At 41.1% G+C, this 12,925-nt stretch overlaps 1 protein-coding gene across 2 annotated transcripts in view; it reads right to left on the bottom strand.

Annotated features, from left to right (window-relative positions):
* LOC131473864 (stromal membrane-associated protein 1-like) overlaps nt 1-12,925 on the bottom strand; it is an 86,720-nt gene that overhangs the window by 27,004 nt on the left and 46,791 nt on the right. For both annotated transcript variants that reach the window (XM_058651449.1, XM_058651448.1), the window contains one exon: nt 3,254-3,317. In XM_058651449.1, the coding sequence (XP_058507432.1) occupies nt 3,254-3,317 (64 nt within the window). The remainder of the gene's footprint in view (nt 1-3,253; nt 3,318-12,925) is intronic.

Raw genomic sequence — 12,925 nt, 5'->3', positions numbered from 1 at the left:
AGACATGTCTCCACAACAGATCCATTAGAGAGAAGCAATAAGTAAGAAGAGCGAGACAGAGAGAGCGAGACGGAGAGGGGGGTTCGCTCCTGAAAAGATGTATTTTTGGCAGGAAGGTAAATCATTTGTCATTGTTGAACACCAAAACCATCCAACTGCACTTGAAATAAATGCATATAGTATGTAATGACGCAGCTGTCTTCAGAGAGAAGCCTTTTCAACAACATTAGACGTCTTTAAAAAGTTTTCATAGTAGGTTTTGTCTTGAATTCCTTGAGCTGCAGAGCAAAGTGAGAGACGGAGAGATGGATGACGCCTCGTATATGACTTATTGATTACGTGTGAAATATCATCCCGGTCGACATAGCTGCAAGGTGTGTGTAGCGCCGGTTATTTATAGCAGGGCGTCCGCTCGCTCTCCTTCCATGCTGTGGCCACAAAGATGTGATCAAAGCTACGTCCAGCAGCTGTTTCTCGTGTCAACTGTCGTCTGAAACGATACAGCGCCGCGCATCGAAACACTGAATGAATGAATGAATGAATGAATGGACCCCTCTGAGCCGAGCGGAACCTGCTTTTCACTTGCTGTTCTGGGGGATTAAGGTCAACTAGCATGTAGGAGAATGTCCCGGAGATTAGCGGGCAAAGACACATACCATGTCGCTGGAAATGTCACAGGTTTGAATCCAGCTTGTGACCTTTGTTGAATGTCAAAGCTCCAGTGCCTTCAATCTCTCCACAGCTATTCTGTGCTGGTGTTCTGCTCTAAAAGCACAAATGTCATGCACGTAGGAGATAAAACAGAGACACGTGATTTGTTCTGCACAGTCATCTATAAAACACAATGTTTTCAGTCATTTTGTCCAGTCGACAGGTGATTGTGGCGACTGTACTGAAAACTGAAGGTCGACTAATTTGGATTTGGGGATATTTTTAAAAACTGATTTACAAGAGTGTATTAAAGCAAGCACTTGACGTTTTACCTCCTAAATACAAACACAAACCTAAAAGTAGAGTCACACATTTTATTAAAACATAGCATGCACGGCCTGATGGATTTTTCTGGCTTATATATACACAAAAGAAAACCGTGGCTGACAAGAGAACACTTCACAAGCTGTAATTATTCGGTGTCATTAACCTGTGTCATTGTCCTTGCATCTCTCTCCGTCTCGTTGCTAAAGAACATAAAGCAGCTCATTGATCCGGACCTCCTCTGACTGAAGGGTAAATCATTTAAGGGCGTCTAGATTTTTCCTGGTCAGAGTTGAATCACAGCGACATTGATTCACGGGCAGAGCTTACGTTAGGATTACAAAAAAGTCACCGTATACGTTACACGCACGGCTGTTACACGAGTCGCAATCAGAGATTTTTGGCCCCCGGCGAATAAGCTCCTAGAATTGCAAAGTTCCGTTCTGAAAACTAAGGTTCTTCTTCAGAATCAAATCTTGTTTCTCATCAAAAGCTAGAAAAACGGCTTGTTGCCGTTGCTGCCCCCTCCTTATCTCATCTTGTATTTGGTGATACTTGTTGACGTGAACACGACTTATCGTGGAGAGTTAAGATTCATAACAGGCTGTAAACCTTCTGCATTTGGTAGAACATCGTTAAAAAAGCCATTTTTGGTTTCCTGCCAAATTAATTCTCCTCTCTCATGTTAACCCTCTCTTATGACCCTCATTAAAATCAGGCCGCCTGGATTTATTTTGATTTTATGGCTGTAGGATTGTCCAAAAAAAGTTCAATGAGTGAGTACTTCTGCTCACTCTTCTGCCCCTAGTACTGAGAAGCTAACGTCACAAACGTGTGACACGCTGGTGAATCTTGGACGGTCGTTCCGCGGAAGTCCTGAGGTTCTACCGTAATGACAAGTATATGGGTGCAAAAAGCTCTATTTCCCCACTTTCCGGTATTCACCCATCCATCTTCTCCTACTTTTTTAATGTGCCAATCTCGGCTGACACCCTGGACAGATCGCCAGTCCAACGGTCTACAAGTTACGGTAATGAGAAGAACTCATGTCAAATCCTGTCGGCGACTCCTTGGCTCCTTCAACCTAAAATAAGCTACAGCAGCTTGAACTCTGTGTGTCGGGATCTTTATATTTATCTCAAAAGCACTTAAAAGAAACTCTTTGGGAAACTTGTTCTTGTTTTTATAGTATGTTTATCTGCTTCTACTCGGCCCTTTAATTTGAATGTTTTTACCGTTTATACAAACTCGAGGACCCAAATGCTAATGCTAAACAAACAAAAAGAGTATGTAATAAAATAGAATTAAAAAAAAAAAGGCTAAATGATTCAAGACTGGAGGAGATGTTTAAACTAAAAACATGAACAGAACACAAATGCCTTTAAAGAAAAAGGAGCAGAGACACAGAGAGGAACTGAACTGGAAGCAGAATGCATGGAAACAGAGCACGAACAAACAGGATGAACTAACACAGACACCAGGGAGCACAGAGACTAAATACTCTGGGGAGGCGGAGATAATAGAACGCAGGTGAAACCCATGAGACACAGGTGATGCACTTCAAGGCAGACGATCACAGGAGGGGGGAAAACAGGACAGGAAGTACAAGTAAACAGGTAAACACACTGGGAAGAACTCAAAAAATAAAACAGGAAGCTGTTTCATAACAAAAGAGAGCCAGAAACACAGACCTAAACATGTAAAGTCAAAGAAAACTGACAGAATAACAAAAAGATCCAACGGAAATTACCTGGAGAAACTCGGGGGTCATGACAAAATGTTGTGCTTTTATATGTCATTCTAATTTAAATCAACATCAATGTGTTTAATTGGATTATAAAGATTCTGGACATCTAAAATTATTCTGTGGTGTTCCTCAGGGCTCAGTTCTGGGCCCAGACCTGGAAATTTTGTTGGCTGATGACACAAACCTGTGTTTAATTACTACTGAAACAAATAATCTTTCGAAACTGCTGGCTTAAATGAAGGCGAGAGAGAAAAGTGTATTTGAGAGCAAATTTCCTGGTTTGATACTTGACTACAAATGTTGGTAACTGCATTTGGCGCAGTTCTATAGAAGGAATTATCCTTAAGTCGACTGCTACTTGAGCCTCTTTTGAGGATTGTGTTGCATTAAAGCTGTGCTTGATGAAGATGCAAAAGCCCGGTTGTGTTTAAAAAACCATCTGTTTGTGTCATGCAGACATAGGAACAGTTACAAAAGTTGTTGTGTTGCCTGAGGGTGAGTTTGTTGGGCAGAAGGTTGATCGTGTCTTACCCAGACCCAGCAGGTCCACAGTTGGCTCTGGGCTTTTCTTGGGACTGGCTCTGCATTCTGACATCTGAGAAGCACAAAGACAAAGAGAAATGATTTAGCGTGGTGTTACATTATTGTCCAATTTGCCCTGGCGGTCTTTTAAAATACACGTCAATACAATTCAAGCTAAGTTATTTTTGCACCCAGCAGAATCGCCCCCTAGTGGATATTCAATATATTATTATACACTGTTTGGCTAAATCAGTTTTGGGTGATAAATATCTAATATACTCTGTATCACAGATTGTCCCATGAAGTATAAATTGTCATGTACAAGTTTTAAGCCTTTGTCAGCAAATGATTGTCTTCTCTTTTTGTCTTTCTATGTATTTTATTTTTGAAGTGATGTGTTAATTATTTGTGTAAAACTAAAAACTCGTCCACGTCGGCATCATTTCCTCGTTTGTGTCACATCTGTTAACACCAGGCAGCGGCAACCTCGGGCTGCTACTAATGATTATGTTAATTATTGATTCATCTGATGATGTTGTGTTCTTGATTAATACATACATAAGTAGTTTGGGTCCATAAAAGGTCACCAAAATGTCTGTCTGTCACGGAAGAGCAGAAAACATTCACACAGAGAAGCAGAAATCCCCTTGTTTATGCATACAAAACACACACAAAAATGCTGATTAATTTAGTAACTGATTAATAATTATTGTTGCCCTCGAGCAGACATTCAACGTCAGGTAGAATTTTTGTGAAAACTGCCAAATGATCTGAGAGTGAAAATCTATAGGTTACAGTGAAGGTAAACAAATGTACTACAGACCTTTTATAATTCCTTGAAAATCATAGAATTACAATACACATATACACCTAATCTTTTAGGTCATACTTTATATGATTAATGACATTTACATTACATGTGTATGATAAGCGATGATGCACACGGCACTTGCACAGAGACAGAGGCTGCAAGTGTCGAGGTTAAGGAACAAAATGACAGGTAAGAACAGAGCGGGAGAGATTAAAAGTCAAAGGTTATGAGACACAGCGGCAGGAGAATGAAGAGAGGAAGACACCGACGGACAGATATTTAAGAGAGAAATGTGGCGAGGCAGAGCGAGTGCAAAAGGTTAGCATGTGGGGCCGTGAGAGATCTACAACGCTGGTAACAAACCCAATTTCCCCCCCAACAAAAGATCGATGGACCACATTAGATTCACTGTCGGTCCAATCCAAGGCAATGAAAACAATTACCGAGTCCACACCTAATCAAGAATGCATTGGTCTCTGAATGGATGTGTGTGTGTGTGTGTGTGTGTGGAGGCTGCGGCAGAGTTTTGAACAGCACGGGGGGAAAGTGGTGTGTCAACAGCAGCAAAAGGCTGGTGTGTGCCGAGCATTCAGAGTGACTCACACAGGGAGAGAAAGAGAAGTGCAGGGGCATCAGGACCGATAAGGCCTTTGCATTCTATATCAGAACAGGAGTCAATGATAAGTAAACCACGGTCAAGATCTGGACACAGATCCTATCCAGACCAGGACATAATAACATCTTGATGATCCCTGAAGTCTTTTGGGACAATATTCTGCAGACTGACAAAACAAAAGTTGAACTTTATGGAAGGTGTGTGTCCCCACAGCATTTCAGGCCAACAGTCAAACATGGTGGTGGAGTGATGGTCTGGGACTGCTTTGCTGCTTCCGGACCTGGACGACTTGCTGTGATTGATTGATGGAACCATGAATTCTGCTATCTAACAAAAAAGCGTTTGTATAAAACGGTAGTTTAGAGTGTCTCAATAGATTCAGCTCAGATTAAACAAGGTTTTAACTGTGACAGGTATAATTTTGCCTCTTGGCAAAACTCCAACAAACAAACACCAAACTTGGTCTGAATAATGAATTTGAGACTTGAAGAAAAAATCTTCTGATTGTTTTACAGCAAAAATGTGGTTTTAAATGAACTGAGAAGAGTGCAGTTTCTCTGATCTAAAAAAGACTCTGCTGGGACTGGGGGTAACACACACACACACACACGCACATGCACACACACACACACACACACACACACACACACACACACACACACACACACACACACACACACACACACACTCTATACTGACTGGAAAACTGAAGTCTGTGTCAAAACCAAAGTCCATAGAGAAAATCAACGATTTCACATCACAGCACACAGGAGTTGCTGACCCACTGCTGCCTCCATCAGTGAGTTCAAATGTCTTATTTTGTTTGGATTGACATAAGTGACACAAACTTACCAAACAAAGTGGCAGCAAACCAGTATCTCCTGTGTCCCTGTGAGCTCAAAAAATGCTGATTTCTCAATGGACTTTGGTGCGGAAGATTGAGTAGTTTACAAACTTCAAGTTACAATGATGTAGATTCCACTTTGTTAAGTGCAATGAAATAAAACTCTTTCGTTCATTTGTTTTTCAAAATAAAATGAAAAATGAAAAAAATGGATAACGAGTGTTTCCCGTTTCGTTTAGTTTTGATTTGTCCATCTAACACAAGTTACATGACATGTGACAGGAGAGCTTCACACGGGACAAAGATCATAAAAGTGTCCTAAAATCAACAGTAAAGTTGCATCAAAAGTTCACAGAAAGTTTGATATGTTTAATATCTTTTTTTGGGCGTTGCACTTTGCAGCAAATGAGGTAGCTTGTTGCTTACGTTGTTATAATTCAAAATATATCTCGCGTGTATTTCAACAAAAAGTAAGTAAGTTCAAATCTGTGAATATCTTTCTAACTTTACTCGCAATTATAGGGTCATGTCACATACGTTAGACGGGAAAAAACAGTTTCAGATTCTCAAAGACGATCAGGGAATAACAAAGAAACAGGAAAGTTCTATGTTGTGTGAGTCTGTCCCATTATAGTAATGTCAGTGTACTCTCTATGGGGAACGTGAACGTGGTGTCTTGTTCAGAAAACCCAAGAAATCGACTAAATACCTTGGCAGGAAGAAAGCAACATGCCTGTCCATGTGATTCCCAACGTTTCAGACCATGTTTAGTGAGATTAGTGAGTAGCCGTTCAATGCAACAACCCACGCAGCAGCAGCAGACTAAAGACATGACGAAGCCATAAATGTCGCCGTAAACAACAAGCTTAAATATGTTTGAGGGGATTTGGATTGACACGCTGGCAAAATGTGTGTGAAAAACCAGACACACACACACACACGGTGAGTTTTCTCGCTGACAAACTGGCTTCTGGACCTGCGTCGTAATTACTTATCCAGGACGACACCGAGCGATGCGGCTGACAGATGGCCGGCGACACACTGCGATTGGCTGTCAAGGTCCGTTGTGTTTCCAGAAGAAGAAAGAGGAATTGGAAAGGAGGCGAGGCAATCAATAACCCCGCACAGCCGCCACAACACGCGGACACGAGTCTTTTGGCAATGACAGCGACGGCAATGGAAAACCTCTGAGAAAAGCGAACCCCGGGATGAGAGCTGTCACGTCAGATTGTTGTCAAACACGGAGACAAAGACGTCCACTGACAGCTGCTACGAACAAACATCTGAGTGTGGGGCAGAGTCTCCTGGATCCTGGAGGTTTCTTCAGCTGACGCTTAGACAGAAGTGACAGCGAGGTATCACCAAAATCCCTTCTACATCCACCTCCTTCTACCACAAAGGGTTAATTAAAGTCGTCGTTTCCCCGCGTTAACACGTTGTCTTGGGACCAGTTTCTATTAAAGCCTTGTTCCCACTGGTCATAAATCCAATTTAACACAGGTTTTAAGTCGTTTTTTTGTCCAGTGGGACCGAGTTTAATCAACATCCACTCCCTGGGTCAAATGACTCAGCAAATCCACACGGCTTTTAAATATTATTCCTATATATTTTTTAAGATAAATCAGAATATAAAGCTGCACTCAGGTTGTTTCTATTTTGGTGCTTCTCAAAGTGTGAGAGTGAAAATACACTGTAAACATCTTAGATTTTACAGCTTGGGACAGTGGTCAGTATGTTTTATTGATGGTAACATTGCCCCTGACCTCTGTGTTCTTGTTGTTTTCATCTTTTTGGGACTCACGAGAATGACATGGGACGACTTCCATGATAAGAGTGTTAATCACCTTTTCAATTAGTATACTTGGGATCTAGCCATAGACCACCACTTCCTGTGTCACCACAAACTAAAAAATGTTTATTTTCTCTATGGAATTTGGTGAAGTTGAGTTTGTGCGGTTTACTCAAACTTCACTTTCCAGGCCCCAAAATAGGCTGCAAGGCTAGATGGAAGCTTCCAAACACAGATGTTTCCTTATCAGCTCAAAGGGCACAAACACAAGGTCAAGACTGAGCGTTCATGCTCAGATGAGCGCAGCATTTTTTTATTTAAAAACCGAGTCCTTTTATCGTACAAGGTTGTGACCACATTTCAGAATTCAAGGTTTCCAGCGTCTCCGGATAACATTCGCCGTGATAAATATTCAGCACGCAGTGTCGAAGATTATTTTAAATAATTTTGAAGTACGTTTTAATATATGCCATAAAATAAACCCCTGGGGACTCTGCGAGGTAAAGAATTAATCAAGGCAGGGAACGAGCTCCCGGAAATTGTGATGCCGTGTATAAATATTCATAAAGTACATGAAACCGGACCCCAGATCCCTCGGGTGTCGGTGGCATCCTAATTACATCAAAGCATGAGATAATGCTGTTATAAAAAGTGCTTGATGAGACAATAAGCAGCAGTTTGACAGCAGGAAGCAGCTCATGCATCTGGCATTTATGCCACAACAAGCATCTTAAATTAAGCGCAGGGTGCACGGACGCCTCTGCAGATTGAATGATCACAAAGCGGCAGCAACCGTCAGGAGTTTTCTTTCACGTTCAGCAGCTGGTCAAACAATAGAGAGTCGAGAAAAAACAAACCAGAAAGCTGCTGCCAAAGTATGTGAATGAAGATTTGGAGACTAATCATGTTGTTTTTCAACCACTGTGGAAGATTTTCCTGAAAACTACACGATATTAGTTCAATCCTCACATGTAAAGTGCTTGAATGTATAGTTTGTGACTCCAATATTTGCAAATCACATGTTTAAAAGAACCAATATGTAACATTTGACCTTACAAAGATGTCAGGAAACAAATATTAACTATGTAAATTAGGGATAATGTTGGCAGGATAACTGTATCTTTTTAAATGTATTATCTGTCAACACGTAAACACTACAGAAAAGATTAGATGACCTCTGCAGTTCCATATCGGTCAAGCAATCCCGATATATAGGCAGATTGGTTATTAGCAAAAAGTCCAATATTTTATCCAATATCCCTAATGTACAGCAAATAAAGTGTAAAGCCATTTTTATTTGAGTATAAACTACGCAAGTGGTCAAATAGGTAAAATAGGTAAAATCCTATTTTGGACTAATATTGGTATCAGTAGTTACTCAAGGTTGTGATATCAGCATTGCATCAGACAAAAACAGTGGTATGGAGCCGTCGCTACTCTGTTTACATGGTTTTATTTTCCTGTCAGTCAGGCCAGACACATTTTTCACCATTATTACAAGCAGCAGCCTTCATGTATCACCCCAATAAAGGCAAGACCTTTCAAGAAATTGTGTCCCGTGTTCAAACAGATCTGCACTTTAATAAAAAAAAAGAGACGACAGTATCTATATAGAGAGAGTCTGTTCTGCCGGCTGCATAAAAATATCATCAGGATCATCATTGTCTGAGACAGACGTACGTTTCTCAGGCTTTGACTTCATCTCATCTTGATTATTGCATTCGGCACAGTGGAAATGAAAAAAAAAATTACTCTCAATTTCTACAAACTGATGCTGAAAACCTTTTAACTCCACCTAAAACAGAAGTGAGTACTTTACTCATTAGCCTTTACTGACTCACAGCTGCCTCGGAGCATTAAAAAAATGGATTTGCTCCCAGCAACATATTTTTTGACCCAATAAGCTCAAACGTACAGAAGTAAAAGCTTTGTCGTATTAGATTTGGTGCCAATTTTCTCCCTTTTCCTTGACATTATCACTGCTTTGACAACACTGATTATGTCTTTTGAACTTATAGACTTCTAAAGTGGGTTGGCATCTCCTGTTCTGGACCTTCCAGGTGTTTTTAATGTATCATGTTAGGGTTAGGTTTAGGAGGGTCCTGCTATGAGGCAACAGTGCTAACCACTACCAGTGTGAACCATAAAGCTACAGGTCTAGAAAAGGGTGTACTCACCTCCCACTTCCAAGAGGCGTGACCAACAGACATAGAGGAAAATGCCTCCGAACACAACTGGATAGAACAAGTCAACAAACATAGGTAGTTTTCGAGGAGTGATACTATCTAATAATGGTGTCGAATGATTTTTGCTGGAATGGAAGCAACAAATCAGTGAATGCCCTATAGCGCCGTGGAGAAAAACCTGTTTGTGATTCGTTCCATTTTTTTTTTGGGCCAAAACGGCGTCCTTGCCAGAGCGAAATCAAATTGTTGAAATATTTGGCAAAGACATTTCAAATTTGACAGGATTCCTTGGTGACAGTCCTGAGATATCGCAATATCATAAAAGGCAAGTGTGTGTTTTTTTTTGTGAGGTCACAGCAACCTTCACCTTGGATCAGTTCATCCAAAGTCCAACTGAACCTTTGTGTCAAATTCAACGACAATCCCTCAAGACCTTTGTGAGATATTGTGTTCTCAAGGCAAGAAATTTGATTTCTGAGAGAAGTCGACCTTTGTCCCGGAAAATCTAATCAGTTCCTCCTTGAGTCCAGGTGAACATTTGTGGCAAGTATGAAAGGATTCCCACAAGATGTTCTGGAATATTGCAAACACAAGACAGGACAAAAGGACACACTGACAACAAATGTCCTCTGGTCACAGCCAACACCAGAATAGCAACATAAAAAGACAAACAGTGGGGGGATGTGATACTGATTTGAAGTCCTCATAGCATGTTACACTAAAGATGAACACCCTTTTTTTTTTAAATAGTAGCCAAACGAATCTTACAAAGAACTGAAATTCATGTCATTTGCAAGTGGATAATTCTCATGACATGAGATTCTTTTAACATCCACCTTATTGTTGACAGACTGTATGTATGTGTGCAACCGGATCACGCAGTGTGAAAAAGGGATAGTTGGACAACCTGTTAAGTTCATAAAACACTTACGCACCAAAAAAAGCACACAGCTATGAATAATTGAGACACTAAATATAACCCCTCTGCTCCTAGCACCTTACTTTTGCTGTGTTTCCATCATGGTACGGTACGGTTTGGTAACATGTGGTGCAGCTTGGAACGGTAACGGTAGCCCTGGGTTAGGGTAGGGTTTCAACTGAGAACAGTATGTTGACTTGGTAGCCGGGGTTTGGGCTGTACCCTATCGCTGCGTGAACGACAAATGATCGATGACAACAACGATATCGAGCGCAACACAACAGACAACAATGGAGGACATCCATTCCTGCTCGGTTTGATGCTATTAGCTTTGTATGAGAATAGACTGTGGACGTTGAAGAAACACCGGTTAGAAGGGAATGACGAGTTTCTGCCACCCGATCAGCTGACTGTCATTGGTGGAGCTAGACAGTACTGTGCCTTTTTTCTTTGGTAGCCCAAGGGAAGGGTGCCAAAAAATTGGCACGGTAGGGGCTGGTTATTTTGGTTCTTTTCCTAATGAAAACTGAACCCTTCCACTTGATGAAAATGTGGCTTTTTACGTCACATCACGTTCAAAAGTGGAGCTAGACATGCCCTAATTCAATTTGGATCAATAGATCATTAAATAAGGTCCAATGTCACTCGCTCGTCTCGTCTTCTACCACTTTGTAGTCCACATGAGGGTCGCAGGAGGCGCTGGTGCCAATCTCAGCTGACACTGACATAGGGCAAAGGGCAGGGTACACCCTGGCCAGATTACCAGAGACAAACAACCATGTCCAGTTTGCCTAATCCCCAACTTTGGGAGGAAACTGGAGAGCCTGCAAACTCTTGCATACTCCATGCAGAAAGGTCCTTGTTCCGACCAGATCCTGAAACCAGGTCTTCTTGCTAGAGTAAGAGTAAGAGTGCTAACCACTACACCAACTGTGTGACCGGGCCCAATGTCCCAATTTTAGGACTGCTGTTGCTTGTCATCCCTTTTCCCATTTCCATATTTCAAGCCAATTTCCACTGGATGTTATCAAGTAGAGGCAAAATACCTTCAATAACTATGCAAAACAATTCCAATTGTAAGAAAAAAATTCTATCAACAGCTTCACTGTGAATCTGCGCTGGTTGCAGGCCTTGAAAAAAGCGACACCATTCACATTCTGTGGGACCTGGAACCAACAAAATTTAGCCAGACACATAAACACACACACCTGCGTCTCCAGCTCTTTACAGAGACGCGTGACGATCCACTGAGACTGTACTCAACCTCCTCATGTGACACGGCGTTCCACTCACTGTCCTCCTTCTCACGAACAAGAGGCAGATGAAATGAGTGTATTATCCCCAGAGGAGACGCACAGCGAGGTGAGGAAACAAACAAAGCGCAGACAACAGTATATTTAAAAAAAAAAAAAAAGATGAAGAAGAAGAGGAAAATAAATATTGTGGATGAAGACGAGTGGGAGATGAAGGCTGCAAATTGGTTAGTGGGCAGAGCGCGAGAAACAGAGTGAGGGAGGGGAGTAGATATAGAGAGAGAGAGAGAGGACAAACACACCGGGGACAGGAAATAGAGGACAAATGAGAGAATTGCTATAAACGGGTGGATGATTGAGGACAGTGTGAGAGAGATAACAGCAGACAGTGGAGCTGAAATGGAAGTTTCTAACAGCAGGAGAAACACTGCTGCAGCAGCAGCAGCGGCAATAAGATTTTTAACCTCAAGAGTAATTTTATATAACACCCATACAGAGACGTGCGTTAGAGACAGGCCTTTATTTCTACCTTTATAGACACACCATGGCTGCAACTAGTGATTATTTTCACAATTGATTCATCTGTCGTGTAGTACTGGCAGTAGTAGTCCATAAAATGTCATTAAATGTTGAAAAATCTTGATTATTGATTTATGATGATGTTCTGAAATGTCTCCTTTTGTCCATTAACTAAAATTATTCAGTTTTAATGGTTTCTTTGTTAGAAGGAGCAAAGAAAACTAGAAAATATTCACATTTAAGAAGCTCAATCACTTCAGTAATCAGTAATTAGATTAATAGTCTGTTGATGATCAGTTATGAAATGTGAAAATACAGCTATTTTCCTGTTTCACTCTGAGGCTTTAATTCAATTTCTATATTTTAAGTATTTACTTTTCTTATTTGTGACATACAGAGCTGCCACAATTAATCAATTAAACAATGATTACTAACTTAATCGTCAGCAAACTTTAATTTCTTGAAACCAGCACTGGTGCTGTTCATTGTTGCAGAAGCTTTGCCTGCCAACATGGCGGAGTAAACACATTGAGTCACATAATGTCTGCAGCTCTGTAGACATTTTCTGACACACCTACAGTTTATAATGATAATAATTACTGTGATAATGGCACCACTGCTAAGTGGAAGCCAGAGAGTTGCTGGTACAAATCCCAAGACACATCAAAGGCTGGGTTGCCACTCAGGAAGGCACCAGATCTCTATTGCGTACCAGACGCAGATAAGAGCTGCTCACTGCTATTG

This window comes from Solea solea, chromosome 15 (assembly GCF_958295425.1).
Source record: "Solea solea chromosome 15, fSolSol10.1, whole genome shotgun sequence".
Taxonomy (NCBI): domain Eukaryota; kingdom Metazoa; phylum Chordata; class Actinopteri; order Pleuronectiformes; family Soleidae; genus Solea; species Solea solea.
This window is presented reverse-complemented; position numbering and strand designations above follow the sequence as displayed.